We start from the raw sequence: 26,058 nt of genomic DNA on the forward strand, positions 1-26,058 counted from the left end.
AAAAAAGAAACTCATTTGTTGGACTTGGTCACATTTTACCACTAAGCAAAAACGATATCTTTCAGATCACATGACTGCAGTCTGCAAACACAAAGAGGACTTTGTACAATCTGAGCTTTAGTGATTCAGCCAAGATCGAAGGACATGCTAGCAGTCAATGTATGTGAATCACAGAACAACTGGTACACACACAGAAAAACATTGGAGTAATTTTTATTAATCCAGTTAATAAATACGTTTTTCACTGACTTCTTGTAAAATGTTCGGAGACAGAATATCGATTGTAACCAATTATCAATGTGCAACTACAAACTTTAAAACAAAGTTGGTCTTTTTAATGGTTGCGCTTTCACTCTGGATTTTCTAAAAAACAAAATTAAAACAAAAACAAAAAATTCAAAACATGTAGTACACTTAACAATTTTGAACTTTAGGCAAATAATTAGAAAAGTAGGCAAAGAGCAGAGCTTTCATAGTTAAATGCTACTAAACTTTGTAAACTTGAGATTGGGCTAATTTTAAGGAGCAAAATTTCAACTGTATGTTAATTTGCATCACACCATGACTACATTATACAATACATTTATTGATCTGTAGCTTCTGTTGCCATCTCAGCAGTTTAAGCAGTTAAACATAATGGTTAAAATACAAAAGCAGTTTATCTTGGCATTGACTGTTCTGATGCTAGCTTTTAAAGTCAAAAATTAGAAGAAGCTGATTACAGAAGTCTCTGCAATAGTTGGCAAACCCACTTAAAGCAGCATCTGCCGGGTTCCGCTTCCAGTGTATTGTTGCTACAGGTTTTTGTGAAGTGTTAAATCAAGAATACCTAAACATTGTTTAGAAAATCCCAAAGCAACTTCAAGTAATTTATTAGTGGATAAAAAAAAAAAACATTCAATCTTTAAAATCTGAGTGAGACTCTAAATGTTACAATTCAGGCCATACTTGTGCAGTAGAATAAAGGCTGTGCATCAGTCACTAACTTTTTAATGTGACAACTTAAGTGTCTCCTCTCTGAGAAGATACACCAAGACTGTCATCACAACAGCGAGTGTACTTTTATTGTTCGTGATGTATACACAAACACTGAAATATCTAATGAAAAATGGAGCAACACTAACACAAACAAAGGATGTGATCTACAAATACTGCATAGTTTAATCAGTGCATTTGGATACATATTTGTTCTATCATGAGGGAAATAAAAGGTGAGGTCAATGTATTTTTGGTTTTGTTATGCATCTATTTGGAAAAGTGTAAACACTACATAAGACCTTCCTGAGCTTGTCTTCCAATTCATTCCTTTGAACAGAATAAGGAACCTAGTCAAAAGAATAAGTGACCTTGTCTATATGAGAATCTCCTCGTATATACATTTATAGGTTTAAAAGAACAAAATAATAAAGGAATTCAATATCAATGTACATGATGCATGTCAATAGCCTCAATGGCAATATGCAGTAGACATGAAGCTTATACAATGCCTCTACTTGTGCTGCCTCATTCAACAAACAGTTTAAAGGATATGACAACCTGCCCTATCAGTATAATTGACCAAAAGCACAGAAGGGACAGAGGAGCTCAGACACTTGGCATCTGGCATGAATAAGACACTTTGAAGGTCAATGCAGAGAGTGTTTAGTATAGCTTGTAACTATTGATTTAAGCCAATAACCTAATGGCACCGTTCTCAGAGCCCAGCAGCAGAAGCCTCTTGGTGGGCAGGACCGCAAGGCTGGTCAGAGTACCGCGGAAGTTCTCCGTGCTCAGTTTTGTGCTACTAACGGGGCTCAGGGAGATATCAGCCATAGAGTACACTCCGATCTTATTAGCCACTGTTCCCGTTACAATCTCTGAACCGTAAAGGTCAAAGGCGTGGATGGGGTCGGATGGTGACTTGTACAGGCGAAGAGGCTTGTGTTCCAGATCTTTCCACACAGTCAGTGTGTAGTCAGTGGAGGAGCTGATAACAATATTTGCTTCTGCAGCCTGAAAAATAAAACAAGAAACAAGAATCAGTGATTGTGGATGTCGTGTCCCAGTAAATTAAAACAAAACAAAAATTAGGAAAAAAGACTAAAATGTCAAATACAGCAAAATCATTATAGACCTTGCAAATACTCTAAAATTTAAGGAATACAACAAAAGATGAGCTGAATAAACACAGAAACAGACTCTTAGTAAATAAAATTAAATGGCAAAGGGGTTTTATTTGAAAATATCTTTAAAACAGAAACATTTCGCACATATTCAGACAGACAAAAAAAAAATAAATAAATAAAAAATCAGCCTTTAAGCCTTGTTTATATTAAGTTTCTAAATAATCATTTACTATCAGTAACTACCATTGAAAAACAAACAAAAAAACAAAATAAATAACAACCACTGAATAACATGTTCTGTATCCATAGATTCCTAACCTTCAGTTAGAAGCAAGGAAAATTAATATTTAAAGTACATTTGGAATAGGCTGCTGCAGGTAAGAAAAAAAAAAGAAAAAAAAAGGGGGGGGAGGTCCGAGTGATGTGTGCGCGCCAATGAGAAGTCTCCGTGGTCTTTCTAATACCTAACCTGTGTCCATATTTGCCCAAACTTGTGAGTTTAAAACTGGGGCCCTTATCTCTGACCTAATTTGGGGTTAAATAAAGTTTGCACTAACAACATATTTGCTAGGTACAACTTTCACCATCTCTGTGCCCCTTAGTATCTCTGAATCACTACCTATGGGGAATACCAAAAAATAAAAGACACTTGACTGACTGTTTTAATATTTATTTACCTGACCACTGAACAACACAGCTACACTTCCTGGCTTGAGTAAATTAGTTTAGGAATCCAACAGCAAAAAAGTCTGACCCCTTTTTTGGACAATCCTGGTGTCAGGCAATATCTGTAAATCTTAAATAAACGCTGGTAAATTATCACTACTTTATTACTACACTTATCAAACTAGAGGTTAGATGCACATACATAATAAAATGCATTTTTCAGTAATCAGAGGAGGAAAATGCGATGATGCTGCTATTATACCAAGTACATCAAAAACAGTTCAAGTAGGTAACAGAACAAAATTTTCCATTTTGTGTCTGATGTAATGTGGGTCACTCAGAGCGATGGAGTCTATGCAACTGACGAGCGATTAGCTGTGCACTGCGTGGGCTGTGTGGTCATCCAGAAGTTTCCACTGTTTACCAGAAAGCCCGATAGTGATTTTGTACAGCCCAGATTCAGCTGGTTGAAGTGTACAATGAAATGGTTACATTATACCAATAAATAACTGCAGGGGTCTTGGATTTTATATAATCCAATCATCTGACCCCATACTAACTGCTCCTGGTGACAAAATAAAAAGCTTGACCAAAGCAGAGACCAATATATCTAACAACCTCATGATTCCCATGCATCCAGCCCAAGTCTTCTGTAAACAACTTGACTGGTACTTGGTGTAACAAAGGCTACGTTCACACTGCAGGTCTTAATGCTCAAGTCCGATTTTTTGATCAAATCAGATTTTTTTTGTCTGGTTGTTCACATTACAAATAAAATGTGACAGCAAACACGCTCTAGTGTGAACGGTTCACGCCCCTCAAGGCGGCCCGCATGCGCAAAAGACATCACAGCCAGGTGACAGCTGGGTTTGTCGCCCAAACTAATCATAAAACGGGCAGGTGACTTGACCACGTCCGCTTTGTTTGTTTACATCTTCAGCTTCTTTAAACTTGGCTCTGAGGCTCTTCACTTTCCTCTGACACTGTAGCCACGTTCGCCTGTGCCCTCGTTCAACCATTTCTTTGGCAATGCACTCGAACACAGCCTGGTCACGATACGACCCTTCAAGTTTAGCTTGAATGGAATTGTCACCCCATATGCTAATCAAGTCCAAAACCTCAGTTTCTGTCCACTGACTCCCTCTGTCTCTAGTTTCGGCCGCCATGCTTTATCGTTTGTCTTCTCCGGCGCTGATAATTGGCGTCCGTCTTGTGTCAGTGACGTGAAAGATGGATTTAATGCGACATGACCATTCAAACAGCAGTCGCTTTCTAAAACATCAGATATGTATCTGATTCAGATCCACATACGAAAATGACCCAGGTCTGAATTGAAAATATCGGATTTGTGCTGTTCACACTGTCACACCATGATCGGATATTAGGGGTGCAATGATACACAAAATTCACGGTTCGGTTCGATACTTTGGTGTCACGGTTCGATATTTTTTCGATACAAAAAAAAAAAAAAAAAGAATGTTCATGCCTTTTTAATTTGTCATTTATTAAAATTATAAATATATATTTTAACTCAAAAGTACAGTTTTTAAATTTAATGTTGCTGAAACAACAAAGTAATAAAAATAAATATATCTGATTGAGGAATCACTCATCTTTGGAAAAGAGAGTTTATTACAGAGAAATGGCTCTTTCCAAAATAAAAGCTATACTATACGCTTCTTCTGGGCTATATTCTCAGCAGCATATTAAACATATCAGGTCCCCATAAGGAGAATCATGTGCTAACGGCTGTCTAAATGACTCTGCTTCCACTTGTCTTTGCACTAGGATGATGTCAGCGTAAATGTGCAGTCATATTTGTTGTGTTCCCACTAGTGCTGTCAGCGTTAATCTGAAATGACGTTGACGCCACAACACGGCAAATCTCCGTTAACGAGCTACCGCGGAACGCTGGACGGCCAAAACCTTAATGAGCTAACTGCGCTAACGCACTACTTCCCACCAATGTAATTGAGCATTGCGTGGCACATCCGACATACTGTTTTACTTTTGTCCATGACGCGCTTACCTTCAGGGTCATACGTCACATGAAAACCAAAATAGTTCCAAACGTCAGATCTGAATGAGGGTGGGGGAGGTTCAATTTGCCATGTTGCAAGGAGAGCTTAACTTCTGTCTCGCTAGCTTGCCCTGCGCTCAGTGAATCTGCGTTCGACTACTCCGCCTAGGCTGCACTGTCGAGCGCAGATCCACTGAGCGCTCAACACAGACAGCATCGTCAGAAGGAAAGTTGATAAAATAAATTAAAAGTTTTGTATTGTTCGATACATATGGGTACCGAACCGAAAGTACTGTATCGAACGGTTCAATATTGATACGAATATCGTTGCACCCCTATCGGATATGGGTCGCATAGGGTCAAAAAAGTCAGATTTGATGCGCTTTCGCCTACAGTGTGAACGTAGCCAAAGATTGAGGTTCATGAATCAAAGTATCATATACATTGAGAAAGTATTATTCTAAGCTGAATAAACCTTTACCTTCTTTTTATCTACATTTGATCTATATTAAAATAACAGCATCACACAGTTACTGCAGATTTGTTGACTGCACATCCACGATGTCAAACTCCTGCTCCACCACATTCCAGACGTGCTCGATTGGATTGAGATCTGGTGAATGTGGAGGCCATTTGACTACAATGAACTCATTGTCATGTTCAAGAAACTAGTTTGCACTTTGACACAGTGCATCATCCTGCTGGAAACAGCCATTAGAAGAAAAGAAAATTTTCCTTTACCCCATTATACCACCACATTCAGCCTGCTTTCATGTTGTTTATGCCAAATTCTCACCCTACCATCCCAATGTTGCAGCAAAGAGGAGACATTAGGCAACAGGCAACATTCTTTCAGTTTTCTATTGTCCAACTTTGGTGAACCCATTTAAAAAGTAGCCTTAGTTTCCTATTTGAAGTTTATTGGTGTGGTAAGTAGCCATCTGCTTAAAGGTTTGATACTTTGTGCATTCAGAGATGCTCTTCTACATTCCTTGGCTGTAACAAATGTTTGAGTTATTGTTGCCCTTCTGTCAGCTGAAAGCAGTCTAATCATTCTCCTCAACAAGGCAGTTTAACCAAGTTAACTGATAATTTCTCTTTTTCAGACTATTCTCTGTAAACACTAGAGATGGTTGTGTGGGAAACATCCCAGGAGATCAGCAGGTTCTGAAATAATCAAACCAGCCCATCTGGTACCAAAAACTATCCTAAGTTCAAAATCACTTAAATCACAATTCTTTTCCATTCTGATGCCAAGTTTGAACTTCAGTAGTACTAAGTAGTAGTCTGAAGACATAAATAGGTGTACTTGACAAATTGGCCAGCGCACGTATAGAACAACAGTCAAAATCTGACTACATACTCCCCTGACAACTCAAGCTGTCACCCAGACATACCACCTTACCCATTTGACTGAAAGGTGACTGAAACTGCATACACCACATACAAACTGTAAATATACCTTCATTTGGAGTATGTCTCCTTCATGAGCTGGCCAGCCTTTCAGTACAAGCCCTGTGCGTGCATCTAGCAGAACAATGAAGCCAGATGAAAAACCTGCCGCCACTGTGCGTCCTGAAGGGTTTACAGCCAGATAACGGATGAGCCCAGCACTCACATTGTTGCATGCCAGACGAAATTCATGCTGAGTACATGGGGAAAGATTGCTATAATTATTATAGTAGAGAAGCACAAAAGAGCTATTGCTTTCAAAACACAGTAATGAAAAATAATTGGTGGGTGATGTATAAACTAGGCCTTAACAGATAGATTGAAATTGTTACCTGCAAGCCAGGCTTGCGAGGATCAATGAAGCGGAGAACAGAATCTGCGCTGCCGTACACAACACTGCTGTGTGGAGCAGGCATGGTGGTGACAGCTGTAATGGGATTCTTCCCATCCACGGTTTCATGCAAGCGGATCTGTTTGCCTAAGGAGATAAAAACTTATATTTAAGCTAAATGAAACAGTTGAACTTGTGTGTAGTAATGCACTGCAGTTCATCTCCCTACCTGTATACTGGTCCCACAGGTGCACGGTACCATCACAGCTGACTACCTCCTGTGAAGCCTCCAGCTGTCCAACATAGAACACAGACTTTCGATGGTCGTTGTACGTCAGCCTGGGCTCCACATCCTGCGTACCATCACCGTGGTTATACAGCGGCCAAAGCTTCACAGTCTTGTCTTTACTACCAGAAAGAAAGTAATCCTCTCCTGCAAGAGGTGCCAAACACTTTGTGGTGCCCGAGTGACCCAGAAAGCTCTGTAATCTGATCTGATGGAAGTGAAAATGTGGATCTTGTTGATTAAGACCAATTTCATACTGCCAGTAGGCCAGCCAGTTGCCCTGCAGGGAGCGGCTACTTCGGGGGAGCTCCTGTTTCAAGACGCTGTCCTCTGGCGTGGGGCTTGTCACCCAGGAGGAGGAGAAAGAAGCTGCACCAGTGGATGGTGTTGTGAAGGTGGAGGCTGTTGTAATGATAGGTGTGGTATGACCAGACCGTCCCCAAGGGTGAGTCAAGCCAACGTTTGAGCAGCCACCATAGTCAGTGTCTCTGGATACTTGAATTCGGTTTCCTACGAGGTGGCTCCCAAATGTGCCTGACTCAGGAAGCAAGTCTCCTTGCAGGGTGGAACTAGTTGAGAGGGATGAAAACGTGCTACAATCCACACGTCTGCCAAAACCAGAGGGTGGAAGTGGATCCACCCTGGATGCTATGGTGGTTGTTTCTTGACTCTGACTTACACTCTGATGGTAAGACTGGGCCAACTCCCAGACCAGCTCATGATTAGGAACTAGTTTCCGGATTGCTGTATCACCTAGAGCAATGACAAAAGAATGCTGTTTTATATCTCTTTATTATTAAAAAAACAAAACAAATATTACTTTTAGCACAGAATTTCCATTAGATAAAGTATTACATTACAAAACATAAGACATCTCCTACCGATGAGGCAGTAGAAGGGGATGTAAGAGGCATGAGCCATTTGAGGGTTAAATACAGTCTGCAGCTCTTCCAAGACCCCCAGCTCATATGTCACATTTGACTCTTCAGTGGTACAGACATCTACCACTGTGACTTCTCCCACAACCCTGCGAGGGGCGTTGTTGAGCTACAGGATAAAGACAGACTATACTGACATATTTGACATAACTGTCATTTTAAATTGTATTCCTTTTTTGCAACTCCAAGAAATAAGTGTAACTAAAATACACCTTTACATTTATTTAAAAAAAAAAAAAAGTTATTATAGGTTTCTATTTTTTTGTTTGTTTTACTGTTTTGTCACTTCGTGTCAAATATTTTTCATGAAGCTATTTGTGACAAATTTCTAGTTGAAAGCCTTTTAGAAAAACAAACAAACATGCAACATAACACTCGCGAGTCATTATGTATTAGTTGTTGGGTTATCCATCTTTGTGAGGACCAAACTGAGACCCTGACCCTCTGTGTCAGAGTTATGATTTAGTTTTTGGTGGTCAGCATTTAGCTGTGACGGCTAAGGTTGGAGATTTTGAAAAAGCACGCGTGTGTGTATGCATACCTGGGGCTGCAGAGAATGCAGTAGCGAGAAAACAGCAAAGAATCGACGCAAAGTGTCAGCCATATGCTGCTGCACCATTTCCCTCCCAATGCGTAGACAGATGAGAGCCATCAGGCTGAGTGTCTTGAGACAGACAGCAGTGCGTGTCTGAACTCCACTGGGAAACCTACAGAGTACAGCAGAATGGGAAGAACAAAACAAAGGATAAACAGATCTAATGTAACAGAGTTTGTTTTTTTTTTTGTTTTTTTTTAAATAATCATCATCTTTCTGAAACAAAATTTAAAGCTTTTTCACTTCAAAACATAACAACAACAACTCAACAAGTTAAAGAAAAAAAAAAAAAAGCTAAATCATCCAACAGTTTGCTGTTTAAAAAGGTTTTACTGAATTCTGGAACCCCTTCAGTGTCTATTATACACAGTTCATATATACAACTTTATATACAAGTACATTATATATAATGTACTTGTATATAATTTAGTTTGTAAATTACCCCATACGAGGTGTAGTAAGCAGGTCCAACAATGGCAGAAGAATATCCTGATTGATCTTCATAAGCATGTCCATTAAAGTGGTATCAGAGAGAAATACAATGATCTTCTGTGTAAGTGCAACAGCTCCAAGCAGACTTGCTTCCTTGCGTGTGTTAAGACGCTGAGAAGAGGGTGGAGAGACCTGGAAAACATGAACATTTATTAAATGAATAGCATATTTTCATTTATATTTTTACATCTTAAAATACATTTGCTTTCCCATGACAAAGAAAACTAGCCTCAAAATGCTAATAGATGGCTTCATGTGTAATTGTCAGAAAAAAAAAAAAGTCTATTGTTCCCTTCTTACTAGATATCCAATATAAGGCAGGTACTGGTAAGTCAGTACAGGCTCTCCATAAAGCTGAGCTATATAGATGAGGCAGTCCAGCACAGGCCCTGCAGTGTGGTCACCCACAACCGGTTTCTTCTCATATACACTGCCCATTCCCACACTCTCTAGGCTGCTCCCGTCAGATGTCGGGGTCACAAACTGGTGATTTTGAGGTCCTAAAGGCAAAAAAAGAAAGGAAAGAAGGAAGGAAGGAAGGGAGGAAAAAAAAAAAAAAAAGAGGAAAGAAAAGGGAAAATTAAAACAAAACACCATAAGATATAACAAGAGTTAAGAAATGCAAAACTCCAGAGCATCATTTTATTAATTACCAATTAGACAATTAAGCTTTACCTGTCATACATTTACATACCAATGTAACAATTTGTGAGCAATCGCAGCAAATTTCTGGCTACATATCGAGATGTCACTGTTGGTCCAAGTTTCGCTGACAGCCATCTAACTGTTTTGCAGACTGTATCTGTTTTTAGAAACATGATCAAAATGTTAGATACTGCCACTTTATGTAAAAACATTTGAATGAACCACCGTCACTAACTCACCAAGAAGAATTTTGTGCTCTTTTCCCTCAGATTCTTCTGACGGATCATGGTCATCCTCTTCGTCTTGTCCTTCCACAATCTCTTTCTCTGTCTCTTCCAGTGTCATCCCATTCACAAACTCACCCTCTAAAATGGCAACTGTGGCACCTGAAGCTTCTGTGCAACCAGAAAGAGTAAGCTCAAGGTTGAAGACTTCTGGGTCATTTGTCCCCTCTTTATCCTCACCAGCATCTGGCCCCTCATCTTCCTCCAGCTCTCCTCCCTCCTCTCCTTCACTAGTGTGTTTCAGGTCCTGGCTGCTGTCAGCTGATTTCAGGCTGGTTCGATCCCGCATTGAGTCCTCACCCAGAGAGAGTTCACTTGCGCTACTTTTGTCACTTAGTTTCCCCACACTGAGAGACTCTTGGTCTTGTTCCCTGGCTGCAGAGTTCTGACTCTGCTGTTTCCCAGTAAGCACCCCTGCTCCGCTGTTGACATAAAACCCATTCTGAAAGTCTTCTGGCTCTGAAAGAAACACTTGGTCACTAAGACTGATGCTGCCGCTAGCCCCCATATTACCGCCAACAGACCCAGACGTTGGCCGAACCTCACCACACTGAAACTCCTCTTCTTCCTCCTCTCCCATATTACACATGCCATTTCTCAACCCTTTAAAAGGTTCTGTTCCAGAGCCTGAGTTGCAGCTTTCAAAGCCAGTGATGACCTGGAGCACATGGGGAAGTAGGCTGGATAGAAAGGCCTGCAGGCCCAGTCTCACAATCAGCTGCAGAACGAAACAGTCAGTGTAAAGATAGAAACGGCCTCGGAGGCAGTGAGGGCTTTCATAAACATTAATCAGCGGTTTCAGTAAGTATTTGTTTGCATTTCTGGGACCCAGTACTGTAGAGATGGGCTCAAAAAGGTACCAAGATGCATAGACAGCAGTGGACTCCTCAAGCATGAGGGCTAGAATAAAGGGCAAGAGGATCTCAAGACCCTCTGCTGTGATGTTACTCCGCAGCAGTGCTTCAAGCTGCTGCCACAAGTGAAAGACAACATCTCTTCCTTGAAGGCTACTAATATTTTCCATCTTAGCATGGTAGGAAAAAATAAAATGATGAAGTGCTGCAAAATAAGAAGGGAAAGGAAAGGGAGTGATGACAGAGTTCAGTAACTGAGAGGGGCTTGGAGGAGGCAGACCATTGAAGATGGGGTCATATTTGAAGAGGAGAGGACTTGGGTAATCTGATATATCTTTGTTTGCCTCTCCAGAATGTTTCTCTATTAGCAAAAGTGTCTCAAGAGCATGGTGCAAACACAGTGGTACATCACGGAGGCTGGCAGAGCATAGCTTTATAACAGCTTGGAAACGCTGTTTGAGTGCAGTATCTGGTTTCAGTCCCCTTAGTTTAGTGGCGTAAAATATCTCAGCGATGAGAACACCAAGAGCCTGCATATCTCTTTGGTAGAGATGCATAAGAGAGGGGAGGGATTCGCTCATTAGGTCAGATCGTACACTAGAACCTGAAGAATGCCATACATCAGCGTGCAGACTTTTTACCAGAAAATTGTTCAACTTCTCCAGCTCTTCTAAAGGCTGAAATGGGTTAAAGCCTTCAGGGAGAATGATCTTCATTTCCTCTGTACTGGAGGCAGTCACGCTTCCTTCCCCATGCTTTTTGTTCATCGTCCCACCTCGTTGCAGCATGGCACTTCGGAAACCAGGACCAACACCACTTGAGAGGTCACCAGGGAATGAACCTGGAGACTGAGATACAGTAAGTGCTGTGTGCTCTCCTCCTGTCTTTCCACCTGATGCACTAATACCTGGCATTGGCACAGAGCAAGATGCAGAAGTGGATGAGCCAGTGGATGCTAAAGAGTCCAGAGCTTCTGTACCTTGTTCAAGCTCTTCATCTTTGTCCACTGTGGTCCAGCCACTGGACTCACATCCTGTAGATTCTGGCACCATTCCATCCAAAGTGTCGGCCAGAGTCTCATTTGGAGTGATGGGTAGAGAAGGCACAGTAAGAGCAGCAAGGCCAAGAGGAGGAGGTTCTGCTGGGGCATACTGAGAAGGAGATAAGCGAGGTGGGTGTGGCTGGTCAAACAGCTGAACTACACCATAGGTAGTTAGATGAGTGTGGTTGTCCACGAGATGCAGGCACACATTCTTGGCCTTGATAGCTTCTTTACCTGACAGCTTATAGCCAAATGTGAGATCAATCCAGTGATGCAAATGCTGGGACACCTCTCTGCTCTCCAGAAGCCGCCGATGGACCTCAACGAACTCTTCAGAAGACTTGCACCACGAAGGCACATCCAGGTCTGGCATGTCAGGGTGAATTGAGTGGAAAATGGAAGGGTCTGTGTAGAACTCTGGAATGCACTCATCAGGGGTCCAGCTCTGCATGCGTTCCATACTTGCTGGGTATTCATTGGGCTCCCACTGGGATCGAACATGGCTGCACAAAACTGACTTGGGAGTCTGCCTGGCTTTGTAGACATAGTATGTAATGTCTGACAGAACATCGGATATGTGATGAGGAACATGGAGGTGGTCAGACTGTCCTGCACCAGCACCACCTCCACTGAGGTCTCCACCGACACCTCCTCCACCAACCCCACTGCCTCCTGCAGCTGCCAAAGCCTCTTTGGTCATCTCGTATGTAAAATCCAGTTGCTTATCCCCTTTATTGAGCCTGAACTTTGACCTCCTGAGATCCCGAAATTTTCCCTCTGGCACAGTGAAATCCACCACCCAAGGCAGAACTGGGTGATAATTTGGGTCTCCTTCTCGCCGCCCCGCTAATCTGTTTAGTTCCATCAAGTAGCGGAAGTTACTGACCCGTCCATGGACCCAGTCCAGAACCAAAGTCCTTAATTCATCAAAGCAGTTTTTGCAAAGTCTTTTGTTCTCTTGGCTCACACACAGAATTTCCCTTGGCAGGACACTTTTTGGCTCTTTTCTGCGACTAACATTACTTTCTGCATCCCCTTCTGTTCCCAGTTCCTCATAATGAGCTAGGTTGAGCTTTAGGCGGCTGCACAACTGATCATCTACTGTTATGTCCTGAAGAGACAGCTCTCCACAAGATAGGCCTGCTGCATGACATGCCTGCATAGCTATTAGAACCTGGTAGAGAATGAACAACACTTTGGCATTGCTGTTAGCAAGCTTGGCTGGGCTGAAGGAGACAATATCACGAAGTGAATACTGAGTGTAAGGGAGAATCACATAGAGCATTTCTGCTGTCTCCAAAAGACATTCTGCAGGCAGAATGTTAGGACACAGACTGTCTGACTGGGATTTGGAAAAACAAGAAGAGCTAGATGGCAAGCAGACTTCTTTCTCCTTGTCTCTGGCAGGAGAAAGCAATGGAGATACTTTTTCAGTTGAGATAAATGTGGAATTAAAGAGCTTCTGTAATGCATGGCGTACTGCATCTACAGCTGCAACATGCATCTGTTCACTGGCTCCTGAATATGGCCGCACAAGTTTGTTATGAGCTTCACGCCATAGATTCCTGGAAGAAAAAAAGAAGGGCAATGAAGACTGTTAGGCATTAAACTTGCTCTTAGATCATAATGCCTAATGTTGTTAGGACTGCATGATTAAGAAATGCCTCTAAGTAATGAGTAACCATGTCCTAACTAAAGCAAGTAATTATACCTAACACAGCTCATTTAATATGAAAGCATTACACACTAACATATTAGCTGTGGACCTAAACATATTTTCATTACTGACTAATCTAACAATTTTTAGTAAACTATTTATTGAATAAAAGCCCTCACAAATACTCTCTCACACAGTCTTTCAGTCCTCAACAATTAATTAACTTGATCAGCTCTACCCAATATTGCAGAAAATGTTTTCTTAGACAAATAATCTTAGCTTAATCGGGATCTAGAACTACAATAAGGTGGTAGGCAAAGACATATTTTGCATTAGAATTTAAAATTATGTTGAGTACCTGATATTATGCTGTGATACACTCTGCATTGTTTTGACGTAAGAATCCTGTGACAGAAATTCCATTTGTTGGTGGCATGGCTCTTTGGCCAGTCTGTAGCTCAGCTTACTTTTCCTCAAACCCTGAATGCACACTCTAGTCCACCCAGGGGGCAGTTTCGCCTGAGAAGACTGAAGGTATGTGCAAATTTCTGCCTCACTGATGCTGTCAAAGCGGGCACAGCGCATGACTCGCCCCTCTCTTAGGCCCATCACCCAGCGCACAGGAACAAGGGCTACAAGCTCCTGAGGACGGCGCCCTGGGCCTTGCTGCCGTCTTTCAATCCCCAAGTCTTTTTCAACTGCATGCATCAGCCAATCCATGGTCAATCTGCAACTGGTTGTTCTCACTTAGACAGTTTTCAGCTACTTTCCACTCGCTGTCAGCCACTAGAAGTTTTCAGTTTTCAGATATCCATGGTGGAAGATATAAAATCACCAACAGCAAACGTTATCTCCTCATCCACCTGTCCCTTTAAAAAAAGAACTGTAAAGTATAAACAGACAGTTAGATGAGCAACCACTTTAAAAACAATACTGCTTTGATGCTTTCTACTTCTCACATAAAGTTTGAGCTCAGCTCACATAACTCAAGTTCTACCCGACAACAAATCTAATCTGCCCTGTGGGCAGGTTTTGAAGTCACTGCTTTTCATAAATGCTCACAGCTTGCAGGCAGATATGACACCAAAGAAACAACATTTCCCAATTTAAAACGACTCTTTCGGGGATGAAAACTTAACAAATTCACGTAACTGTGTCTACATTATGGCAACCTTTTTAACATAGTAAGTAACTCAACGAACAAAGTTAATAAAAACCGTCGGTAAGGTAAAGAAATGATCATTAGGGAAGTAACGTCGAAAGTTATCGCTAGCTAACAGTTAGCTTAACAAAGGGACTAACCTTACGAGGCATAACTGATGGAAGAAAAACGCAACCATGCAGTTAGTTGCTGAAAATTCTAGCACAAAGCTAAACGAAAGCAACTACCTCGTTAAACAATAACGATAATGCAATTGCAGACCAATTGCCACCAACGTATAGCTCACCTCTCACCACTTGTAGCAGTTGACAGCTAGTTAGCGTTGAGCTAACAACGCACCCCGGTTCCATGCATGATGAGTTTGTCCGACATTAACTTCATAACACTTGAACATCCTGCATGATGACATGTGTTTGCTTCATTTTCTGGCATTTAGAGATGAGTGTCAGCAGCCAGACGACAGTCAGTCAGCCGATTGTGTTTTGCTCTGAGCTATTTGGAGCCATGTTTTAGAAGCGATACCTCACGTGACATAACACCAGGCCCCTCTCATGTGATTGCTACTGATGCTTGCTCCCTGCAGCTGTGACGGCAGCGCTTCCTCTGCACTACACCTATATTTGCTCTTCAGCACTTTATTCTGCCATAAACCGCAGAAGTAATGTTTGTAGTTACCTTTTTAGAGAAGATGTATTGACAGCCTACTTTTGATGTAATACATTAAGGATAATATATTAAAGGTAAAGAATGTCCGAAATTTAGCCAGTCCTCTTGGCACATCGTGGTTCTTTATGCATTGGTTAATAATACTGTTTACTAACAATAAATCCCTCGTATTACAGAAACACTAGCACTACCATTAATGTCTAAATAATATGGATGAAATCTAGCCACAATTTCCAGGTTTTTATTCATTTTTTTCTGACCTTTAAGGACCCAGGAAATCACCTGATCATATTTAAGGTCGCATCACATGATAGGTACTTCCCAATTTCCAAGTTCACAGAGAGAAATACTGTATTTACCTGATTTCTGTGTTGTACGGGTTCTCTCCACAAGGTGGCATGATGTGTGTATTTTTATAGACAAATCCTTCACTTGTGCAGACTTTGCAATCTGCACAAGTGAAATTCTTCCGATCTGCTTGAGTTTATAATATTCCAAGCAAATACCTGCTTTCGGATATTTGCCTGCCACTGTTATTTGCAATGTACTCCTGTCATTATAACTGATGGCTGGCATTCAATAATGGTCACTTTTTTGTTTGTAGTTACAACACCAAAAACATGAAATCTGCTTAGAGTCAGTTGTTTCTATCCCAACTAAATTAGTGTTAGTTTTCTATCCCAACTAAATCCTATTTAAGGACGCATCACATGATAGGCTACTTCCCAATTTCCCAGTGTTCCAAGTTCACAAAGAGAAATGCTGTATTTACCTGATTTCTGTGTTGTACGGATTCTCTCCACAAGGTGGCATGATGTGTGTATTTTTATTCCTTGGAAGTGAAGGATTTTTAAATCCTTCACTTGTGAAGGAAGTGAAGGATTGTGCAGACTTTGCAATCTGCACAAGTGAAATTCTTCCAATTTGCTTGAGTGTCTGCTATGCTTATAACATCCCAAGCAAATACCTGCATTAGGACCTTTGTCTGCCATTGTTATTTGTAACGTGGTCCTGTCATCATAACGGTCACTTTTTTGTTTGTAATTACAACACCAAAAACATGAAATCTGCTTAGAGTCAGTTGTTTCTATCCCAACTAAATTAGTGACTCAATTAGAGACTATGAAATAAACTGAAGTACACTGCATGTCATAGATGAAATGAAATGGGGGGTTGGGTGCATATCTTTTTTTTTATGTTTCCATGTATATATCGATTTCAGTGTTTCTATTCAAATTATTTCTCTGATATTGTAAATAAATAGAACTTGCATAAATTTGAGATACAGACTACTACAATGGTCACAGCTGCAAATTTTATGGCCGCAATTCACTAAACACAGCACATTTGAACAATATGGCTCTCACTATGCAATGATCAACGTTGTTTTATTGCTGTATGAATCCTTTTGTCAACATCTGAGACAGCACTCATGTTAACACTGTCGACAAAACATGTATTAAACAGTGTGTATACACACACATACATATAGATATATATATTGTAAATGCATGGACGTAAAGCAGCAGAATTAAGGGAATTGACCGTCCACATTATAGTATATATTTGCATGCCTTTAAAATTGATAAGAAATGTCACTACACATGGTTGAAGACTCACAATTACAGGGACACAAATTAAAAGCTTTTCTCATCCTAGCATACCACCAATGCAGGATAATTACTGTTAGCACTTTCAAAGAAAAGATGCAGCCAAAAAACATGACATTCCTTGGCTCAGCATTTTATGTTCTTCTCTTACTTCTGCTCTTAGTTTTATTTAACTTCCATGCAGAATGTGTTTGATGTCTTAAAGCAGTGTTGGCTTGGGTTTATGGCACTCACTACAAATATCCCAAGCTTACAGTACATTGAAAGGGAGGCATAATGAAGCGTATTGTGCATCACATTTCAGTGTATTACAGTAGCCCTGGAGTAAATACTGTTTGTACTTATTTGTACTATTTTGTAATGCAATCATGATCCAGCTCCCCCACTACACTAGTTCCATAAGTGGTTATGATCATAGATAATTAAATAGTTTTCATTTGAAATAATGTGACCAATGTTTAATAAACTCACTGGACGGGTTAGAGAAAATAAAATTGCATAAAAATGGGTATTATTTGTTTGGGAAAAGGAAAGGGGAAAAGGAATTCAGTTCAGTCAAAGCTTCTGTGATGTTTTTGGTGAAATGTTTATTGTGCTGTCTTAAAGAAAGATACAACGGGATTTTGGGCGGATTACTGCCACCGTTATAAGGGTTTATTTTTTTTCCAGTTGTTTGACCTTTGTAAAACTAACTCCAAAACCCTTTTGTTAGACAGTGACCAAGAAATTTTAACTTTTAGCATTTTGAAAAGTAAACCTTATATACGTTTATTGAATTTCAAGAAAGCCTAGCTTGAAAAGTAAAATACTTGGTTGCATTATTTGTTGTGTCTCTTGCCTGAGCAACAGCAAGACTGAAGTCTGTCAACCGCATTCGCCCCTTTCTCCCCCGCGGGGGTGATAGAGGTGATAGACCTACTGTGGGGAATCCTCGGTTTCAAGATGGTAAATGTAAAAGATGTAAACTATTGTGGTTATTACGTGGATGAACTTTTTCACTTTTAATTGGTCAGTACTTTAGGTCAGTAGTTTAGGCGTTTGCACCCCCCTCTCTCCTCATTACGTTTCTCGCTCTCGCTCTCTTTTATTTGCGTGGGACTCCCCCCCTCCCTCTTCTCTCTTCTGCGCCTCAAAAGTGCCATCCACGGTGCAAAGTCTGCTTTTCTCCATTTTCCTTTCAACATGGCATTCTTGAAATGCCTTTACTCTGTCAAAAATGAAGTGATCCTCTTCATAACTCCGTTACTTCTTCTTCCACTGCCTTTGGTGATCGGGACACAGGTATGTAATTAATCTGCGTTTGGCTTAAAACTAAACACAGTGATAAGAAAGGATGAAAGAATAAAGTAATTTTAATGAGAGAGATGTTACTTACTTGAAGAACTTGAATGAACTGAAATTAAGTGAGATTTTACCTTTCGCGCATTTTAATTTGCACTAGGTCTTTTGCACCTGTTGATGCGCGGTCAAGTGCACAGCGCTTGGAGCGAGTGCACGAGAGCTGTCCAGTGTTGGCTGGTGTGTTCTCCGGTTCTGTTAATTTAACTTCCTTTTGGTAGCATAAAGCTTAAGCGTGGGGCCACAGAGTAAAAAGGGCTCTTTACGCGTTGTGGGTCACAGAGACAAAAAAAATCACAGGTTGCAAGCATGTTATCACTGGCACAGGTTTAAATGCGAAGCATTAAAAAAAAAGAAAAATCGGTTTTTCAAGCAGCTGATATTTAACCAGAATGAAACAATTCTAAATAAGATAGTATCATTGACCATCCAAGTTTTGTCTAGATCTCACTTATATTATCCCGACAGATGTAGAACCTGGCGATGAGACACTACAGATTATCTTATCTTCACCCTTTGAACTATCATAGTGTCTCATTAAAATTGCATCATAATTATTGATCTTAGCTGTTTATGAACTTAAGTCAGATTTTCATAGATAAGTTGCTGACACAGACTGAATGTAATGTCTTTGTTTTGTGCAGTTGTCTGTATGTTATAATTTTTTCTTATTGCAGGTGGCAGAATGTGCTTATGTGATAATCCTGATGGCAGTGTACTGGTGCACAGAGGTTCTACCTCTGGCTGTAACCGCTTTGCTTCCAGCTCTCCTTTTCCCTTTATTTGGCATCATGGAGTCCAAAGATGTAAGTAAGAAAAATATGCCACAGTGTATAGGCTTATTTATGTGTGCATACATCTTATCCAGTGTGATCCCTTTGTCTCAGGTGTGTATGCAGTACCTAAAGGACACAAACATGTTGTTTGTTGGAGGACTCATGGTTGCTGTAGCCGTGGAGCACTGGAATCTGCACAAGCGCATAGCTTTGAGGGTGCTACTCATTGTTGGTGTGCGTCCAGCACTGTGAGCGGTTAATTACCTTTCAGATCTGTTATGACATCAAAAGCACAGATATGATGTAGATTAAAAAAATAATCCTTTCACTCCCATCATAAAACTTTAACATACTTCATGTTCTGTCCCAAGAGCACGAAGAGCACCTTTCTGATTTTTTTTCTTAATTTACTATTAATTTTACTCTATCTTCTTGGCAGACTGATGATGGGCTTCATGGGTGTAACAGCATTCTTATCCATGTGGATCAGTAACACCGCTACCACAGCTATGATGGTGCCAATTGTCCAAGCAGTGCTGGAACAGCTAAACACCAGTGAGCCAGAAATGCCTCAAATCTTCAGCTCGGATGAGCAGGTCCAAACATCAGAGACTGACAATAAAGCTGATTCACAAACAGAGAAACAGAATGAGGGACAAGGTGAGCCCTTTGTAACTTGTTTATGTTTGGCTAGGACACAAAATCAATAAAAATCAACAGCGTCAAAGACTTTTATAAAGCTGCTAGTAGCCCCTTTTTATTTCTTTCTCTTTGTTTAAAGGCCCAGTAGTAGTGACTTTCTTAGATGCCACGACTGAGGCTGTCAGGCATAAGGAGGCAGCAGAACGGCGGAGAATGTGTAAAGGCATGACCCTGTGTGTTTGTTATGCTGCCAGCATCGGAGGAACAGCCACACTGACAGGAACTGGTCCCAATCTGGTGCTCATGGGCCAGATGAACCAGTGAGTGTCCTCTTATCAGTTATTAGTATTGTGCCAATATTTCAATTCATGTGTATTTATATATTCCTCACGTTTGTATTTTCTTTTGTATTAGATTGTTTCCAGAAAACGGGGACATTATTAACTTTGCGTCCTGGTTCGGTTTTGCCTTCCCCAACATGATCATCATGCTCACACTGGCATGGCTTTGGCTGCAGTTTGTCTTCATGGGATTCAAGTGAGTTTGATAATGCTTAAAGCCTGATTATAAGTGACAGAGACTTGAATCACCACCAAGAAACTTTTTACCGCACTAAGCCTGTGAGTGAGTGTAGAAGTGACACAAAGACTTTTCTTCCCATGTGATCCTCCAGCTTTAAGAAGACATGGGGCTGTGGGGCTGTGAAGACAGAAAAGGAGATTGCTGCATATAATGTGATCCGTGAACAGCATCGCCTGCTGGGGCCGATGTCTTTTGGAGAGATAAGCGTCCTGTGTCTCTTCATTTTGCTCGTGTTGCTGTGGTTCACAAGGGATCCAGGCTTTGTCAGTGGCTGGGCAACAGATATCTTCAACTCCCAAGCAGAGTTTGTATACATATTTTTATGAAAAACATACAATTCAACACCTAAGTTTTATTCATTCATAAATTTACTTTATAAAACTGTGGTATTATTTGATTTTTGCTTTCACTCCATCCTTCAGGTATGTATCAGATGCCACGGTGGCAGTCTTTGTCGCAGTCCTTCTCTTTGTTCTGCCCTCCAAACCTCCACGCTTCTGTTCTTTTAGGACACATAGTTTTGACATAGGTGAGCCATCATTTCTGAAGAATGTTGTGTTTCCCATTCTAATAAGTTTGGGAAGAGTAGGCTATGCTGTAATTAAACTTTGATGATTCGTTTCTTTGATCTGTAGCATCTCATCAAACTGCTGGCCCAACACCTCGTCTCCTCAGCTGGAAAGCTGCCCAAAAGAAATTACCTTGGGGTATTGTGCTTCTTCTTGGAGGGGGGTTTGCTCTGGCTAAGGGCAGTGAAGTAAGTTACAAAGGCAGTTGTTAGATGCAATGGTTGTGGGGCCAATAACAATCTTTCAAGAAATTTTGAACTTCACAATAGCCATTCAGTGTCTTGAGATTCTGATTCTACTAGTTTATTTTAGAGGCATGAGGATTCATAGAGATGTTTATCAAATCGACCAGCTATTTAATCTGTTTTTAATGGTATCAGCATCATGCTTTTTTCCCTTTAATCTCCTAATGCAGTTTTAAAGTTTTATGCAAATCAAATGATTAGTAAATCTCTGGATTCAGATGTTTTTGGTGTTCTGCACATACGGTTGCATTGTAGCAGATGCAATATATTGTGACCAAACCTGAATCACAGTCTCCTCAAAGTAAATGTGCACTTTGTTTTGTTGTGTCTTTAGGTGTCTGGACTATCAAAGTGGATGGGAGATCAGATGGCTCCTCTGCAAAGCATCCCTCCCTGGGCAATTGCCATTGTCTTATGCCTGCTGATTGCCACATTCACAGAATGCACCAGTAATGTAGCCACTGCAACGCTCTTCCTACCCGTCTTAGCTTCGATGGTAAGCAAGTGAAGCAGTATAGAGCAAGTGAAATATAGGTGGTGTGGGAGAGGACAGAAAATACTGTTTGGGTGCAATAGCTCAGTTAGGTTAAGTGCTTCCTAGCGTAAATTCTTTCCCCCAGCTGGAGTTCACCATTGAAACTACTCCCAGTGAGAGCTGGTCCATTTTCCCACGTTTTGGTTTGGTTACCCATCTTGTTGGTCATTCAGGCTGAATATGTTTGGCCCCCTTCTGTGGGCCCCTTCTCCCATTAATAACCTGCCAAACACCAATTCAGTCCAGTGCCTTGTAACAGTGCCCTCCCTGCTGCTGCTTCTTCTGAAGAATAGCATTTCTGTGCCCACTAGCTGAGCACTGGAGAGAATGCCAAAACGAGGTCTGAAATGCAAGTAGTGGTTTTCACATTTATTGATATCTTGAGGGAAAAGCCAAGTAGATGCACAAGGATGATCAACCCTTCTGTGTTTAGCCCTTGAAAATACAAACAGAAAGTGAAGAAAGGGAGAATAGGTACTTTAGTCAGATTCACACAAACAGTTAAAGGCATTGTGAGAACATTTTGTGGCAACGGTGGCTTGTGTCATGTCACTTTGTGTGTCATCCTGTCAAGAGACTCTTTAGCATTTGATTTAGGCAGAAACCCTGTGACAAGACAAAATACTGTCATCCTGGTGACCTGATATACAGCTGAAGTTTAACAAAGACTAAACATAAAGTTTAGGTCTTTTCACCCTTTGGTTATTTTGAGAACCAGAAATTACTGTGCACTTGTAAGCTAGTGTGCTGCAGGACATGTAATTCAGAAGCAAATTCCACTGAGTAATGTCTTTTGCAACTTTAAAGTCTGCCATTATCTCCACATATGTAGTACGTTTCTATTTTAAATATCATGACTCAGCACAGGGCCAGCAGGAATTACATCTTAATTACACACACCTAATGAGAGTTTTCCCTGCACACAGAATTGCATACATTTCATTCTGAGTTATGAGCTGGTGATTAAGGTTGCAGAAAAATAGCCAGAAAGAGTAGTGGAGGATGTTGTGATCAAGGCTGTATTCATCCGTGAGTCAGACTGCTGATACCTTGTGTGTGATTATTACAGTCTCAGTCCATTGGAATCAACCCGCTGTACGTCATGGTTCCTTGTACCCTAAGTGCCTCATTTGCCTTCATGCTGCCTGTCGCAACTCCTCCCAATGCCATAGTCTTCTCTTATGGATACCTTAAGGTTGCTGACATGGTAAGTACGACATTGGCTTTGGTATGCTTATTGTGTAAATTACATGTTGCAGTGCTGTGACTCTGGGACCAATGTTGAACTGCTTGGTCTGCAGAATTTACATTCATAAAAACGCGGTTGTGACCAGAATCTCTTAAGTGACAGTCACATTTTGACGATAGCTGATATTAAGGGTATTCTTTAGTTGTGTTCCGGCTGCAGAAGTGAAGCAATATGTTTCCAAGTGTTTTACAATAGTAAATGTTACCACTAGAAAGTTGTAGCACATGATGAGTCACTCTAAGTAGCCAGTGTAATCTGCAATCGATTTAAAATATCGTTTTCTGTCACATCCTTGTATGGTTATAAGGCATTTTTGATGAGTCAGATTAAGAACATTTTCTGTGCAAGCTGATACAGTTTCAAATCAAATTAGTTTGGTATGTAGAATTTGCGTCTCAAGGTCCCCTGCCATCGACTTTCCAGGAATGTTAAACAAGTTTAACACCTTCCGATCAAACTATTGTTGTGGATTCGTTACATAAATATTAAAGTGGTAGAATACAAAAAGAGTGGGCACATCCAAAACACTTCCATGGGTTAAAACATAAACTTAAGAAAATCTGAGAGATAACATTACAGTACATTTAAAGAAATATTCCAATCTACATACTGTGGGACTTCCTCAAATACTTCATGACTTTAGGGATAATGATCTTCTCATGCAACTTTCAGCAACAAATACAGATGTTAACAATAAACTAAATCTTGAAATGACTGCATTCTTTTCTTCTCCACCAGGCCAGGACAGGATTCGTCATGAACATCATTGGCATTCTTTGTATTACACTGGCCATTAACAGCTGGGGTAAAGCAATGTTTCACCTAGATTCTGTCCCTGCCTGGGCCAATGCCACTGGGGTATGAGACTGGCTCTGCAGTGAGAGAGGATCCATGCACAAGCCTATCCACAGGTGCCAGACTAAGACCTGTGGTCAGAGGGATGGTATTGGACCACGCAGTGAGATGCATGTGTCCAATTGGAGTTAGGACACAAGTCTCATGAGGCTCGTTTTGATTGACACTTGAGTGAAAAAAAGTGGTGATCTATAAAATTAGGGAGAAAAATGATTCAACTATATGAAAATATTCATTTTCATGTAATTGAACTTTATATATACATACATAATGATGTTAAACTTCAAATAAGTTTAGATCTCTTCTATAGACCTATTACACTATTTGAATCTCTTATAATACACATTTTTGTTATTCAGTACAATGGAATAACTGAAACAATATATTGGGACTATAGTGTCTGTAAATTTACGCTCCTTTATATCCTTAAGTGAACCAAATGACATCTTATTTTCTTTTTATCAAAGAAAATTAGAGGAAAAGGAGCTATTCATATAGTCAAAGTTATTTAACATGTACCCATGTGTTTATAGTAATAAGCCATATTGTATATCTTGATGATGCAACTTGAAAATATTTGACGTACTTCTTTTTTTATTTAATTTTCCTTCTATGCCGCTTCTGCTTTACTTTACAATATTTCAGAGAAAGATATTTTCACTTTCACATTTGTCGGACAGCTCCAGTAACTGGTTACCTTTCAGATTTTACACTTAAAGAAATCTTTGGTTTTGTAAAATATTATACATTGATACCTTGATAATGAATATAAAGTTTAATACTATTAGTGATAGAAAAAAACATTACTTGTCAATACATTAGCAGTAATTATCCGTTAACTTTCATATAATATGACACTGACAAGAGCAATTCAGCTGCTTAATTATTACTTTTACTACTGATACATTTTTGGCTCAAAATATGTATTTTCATAAATAAAATACTCTATTTTAGGACATTTAAGGAGCGGATTATAAGGCGCAATATCGATAAACTGGTCTATTTTCATACATAAGGTGGACAGGATTATAAGGCGCATTAAACAAAACATGACTGATAGCCTTGAGTTTGAAATCCGCTTTGTAAGCATGTCTCTTAACAGGTGCCATTTTTGGGTCCTTTTACACACAACAATATTATTTGGAAGCACAGTACGTATCACTCCGCCAGGCTCCTGACTACGGTAGCCGTAATGCTCAGACAATCCATCAAGTAGTACGGTCAAGTCATACTAAAATATTTTGACAGGTTTTTGAGCGCCGTATACCACATAAAATCAGTTTCAGGTCAGTAAGCACAACCAGAATTAATACTTAAGCCACACCGATTATAAAGGACACTGTCGATTCTTGAGAAAATTAAAGGATTTTGAGTGCGCCTTATAGTCCGAAAAGTATGGTTTTAAATATTGAATGCTTTTTTGGTTGTAATTTGGGCAGCTTAAAAAATATATAAACTGCAATATTTTCTCAATCACTCCTGTGCCATGCAGAAGACTTTGCAAGTGAACATTTCTTAAGAGATTTGAGGTAACAAAAGCTAATGGCTTGGTTGGTGAACTTGGTATTTATCAGTTCAGAGCTAATACTGTATGTGCTGAATCAGACTTAGAGTTGGCTATGAATAAAGGATAAACTTTTTATCCTATCAAAGCAAAAGCTGTATGTAACGTGTACAAAAAGGATGACTTATTGTACTGTAAACACATTTGAAATGTTTGAGTCAGTGCACGCTGGAGAGATTATACCTCTCAGCTGGCCTGGGAACGCCTTGGTATTCCCCCGCATAAGCTGGAGGAGGTGGCTGGGGAGAGGGAGGTCTGGGCCTCTTTGCTTAGGCTGCTGCCCCCGCAACCCGGCCTCGGATAAAGCGGATGAAGATGGATGGATGGATGGAGTCAGTACAGTTTGTCTCACAGCAATATTAATTGTAAATGAATTGCAATGAAGTGGTATTTAGTAATAACTGCATATAGTCTACTATTCTCTTCAGTTTCAAGACTTTTGCACATGTCAATTTATATAAAAATAAATAAATAATACAAACAAATCCATTGACGTTTCTTTTCTGTTCAAGGACTTCACATTAGATGTTCAATAACAATTAAAAAAGACAAAATACATCCAAAGTGCAGCTGTTTTCCACACACAGCATTTTTTTTAAATTGAATGGATTTAATTGAATGAGGCGGGGAATTCAGTGATGTTTGTGTGAGAGAGACTTGTCAAGATGATACACTAGATTTAAAATGATTTCAAATGTGAGAAACTCAATTTGGCTGTTATTAACTGTAATGCTGTCTATTATTTTAAAAAGTGAGGATGGTTTATTATAACAAAAGCTCAGTCTGAGCTGTCATCTCTCACCATCATCCAAAACAAAATTATCAGATTTTCATCACCATGCAACTCTTTCTCAACAGCATATGACTATTATCCATCTTTTAAAGGACAAGTATGTTT

The 26,058-nt window shown here is 40.2% G+C and overlaps 2 protein-coding genes across 3 annotated transcripts; one reads left to right on the forward strand and one right to left on the reverse strand.

Moving 5' to 3' along the window:
- Positions 1-197: 197 nt before the first annotated feature.
- Positions 198-15,123, reverse strand: wdr81 (WD repeat domain 81). Its single transcript, XM_004558169.6, has 12 exons — positions 14,816-15,123; positions 13,726-14,250; positions 9,770-13,275; positions 9,580-9,687; positions 9,186-9,385; positions 8,836-9,017; positions 8,340-8,505; positions 7,742-7,907; positions 6,804-7,613; positions 6,576-6,721; positions 6,254-6,436; positions 198-1,992 (listed from the first exon to the last, which is right to left on the reverse strand). Exons 2-12 carry the CDS (start codon positions 14,085-14,087, stop codon positions 1,666-1,668), a joined length of 6,156 nt encoding a protein of 2,051 aa, XP_004558226.1. The 5' UTR covers positions 14,088-14,250; positions 14,816-15,123; the 3' UTR covers positions 198-1,665.
- A 2,798-nt stretch (positions 15,124-17,921) lies between these two features.
- Positions 17,922-25,645, forward strand: slc13a5b (solute carrier family 13 member 5b). 2 transcript variants are annotated; one of them, XM_004558171.4, is made up of 12 exons: positions 17,924-18,086; positions 18,821-18,949; positions 19,031-19,167; positions 19,359-19,579; positions 19,701-19,881; positions 19,976-20,098; positions 20,235-20,447; positions 20,566-20,672; positions 20,779-20,900; positions 21,292-21,453; positions 22,562-22,699; positions 23,480-25,645. In XM_004558171.4, exons 1-12 carry the CDS (start codon positions 17,988-17,990, stop codon positions 23,603-23,605), a joined length of 1,758 nt encoding a protein of 585 aa, XP_004558228.3. In that variant the 5' UTR covers positions 17,924-17,987; the 3' UTR covers positions 23,606-25,645. The 2 variants fall into 2 exon arrangements, with proteins under 2 accessions (XP_004558227.3, XP_004558228.3); XM_004558170.4 differs by having other exon boundaries at positions 17,922-18,086; positions 18,821-19,167.
- The last annotated feature ends 413 nt before the right edge of the window (positions 25,646-26,058 follow it).

The sequence above is a fragment of the Maylandia zebra genome, linkage group LG14 (genome assembly GCF_041146795.1).
Source record: "Maylandia zebra isolate NMK-2024a linkage group LG14, Mzebra_GT3a, whole genome shotgun sequence".
NCBI lineage: Eukaryota > Metazoa > Chordata > Actinopteri > Cichliformes > Cichlidae > Maylandia > Maylandia zebra.

Excerpts from the sequence above, each read along its gene's own strand:
- wdr81 (XM_004558169.6), bottom strand. The coding sequence starts at position 14,087 with ATGGATTGGCTGATGCATGCAGTTGAAAAAGACTTGGGGATTGAAAGA. Across the intron at positions 13,276-13,725 it reads GTATCACAGCATAATATCAG|GAATCTATGGCGTGAAGCTC; the intron begins GTACTCAACATA and ends TTTTTCTTCCAG. Across the intron at positions 1,993-6,253 it reads GAGACATACTCCAAATGAAG|GCTGCAGAAGCAAATATTGT; the intron begins GTATATTTACAG and ends TTTATTTTTCAG.
- slc13a5b (XM_004558170.4), top strand. The coding sequence starts at position 17,988 with ATGGCATTCTTGAAATGCCTTTACTCTGTCAAAAATGAAGTGATCCTC. Across the intron at positions 19,580-19,700 it reads GAAACAGAATGAGGGACAAG|GCCCAGTAGTAGTGACTTTC; the intron begins GTGAGCCCTTTG and ends CTTTGTTTAAAG. Across the intron at positions 20,099-20,234 it reads TTTGTCTTCATGGGATTCAA|CTTTAAGAAGACATGGGGCT; the intron begins GTGAGTTTGATA and ends GTGATCCTCCAG.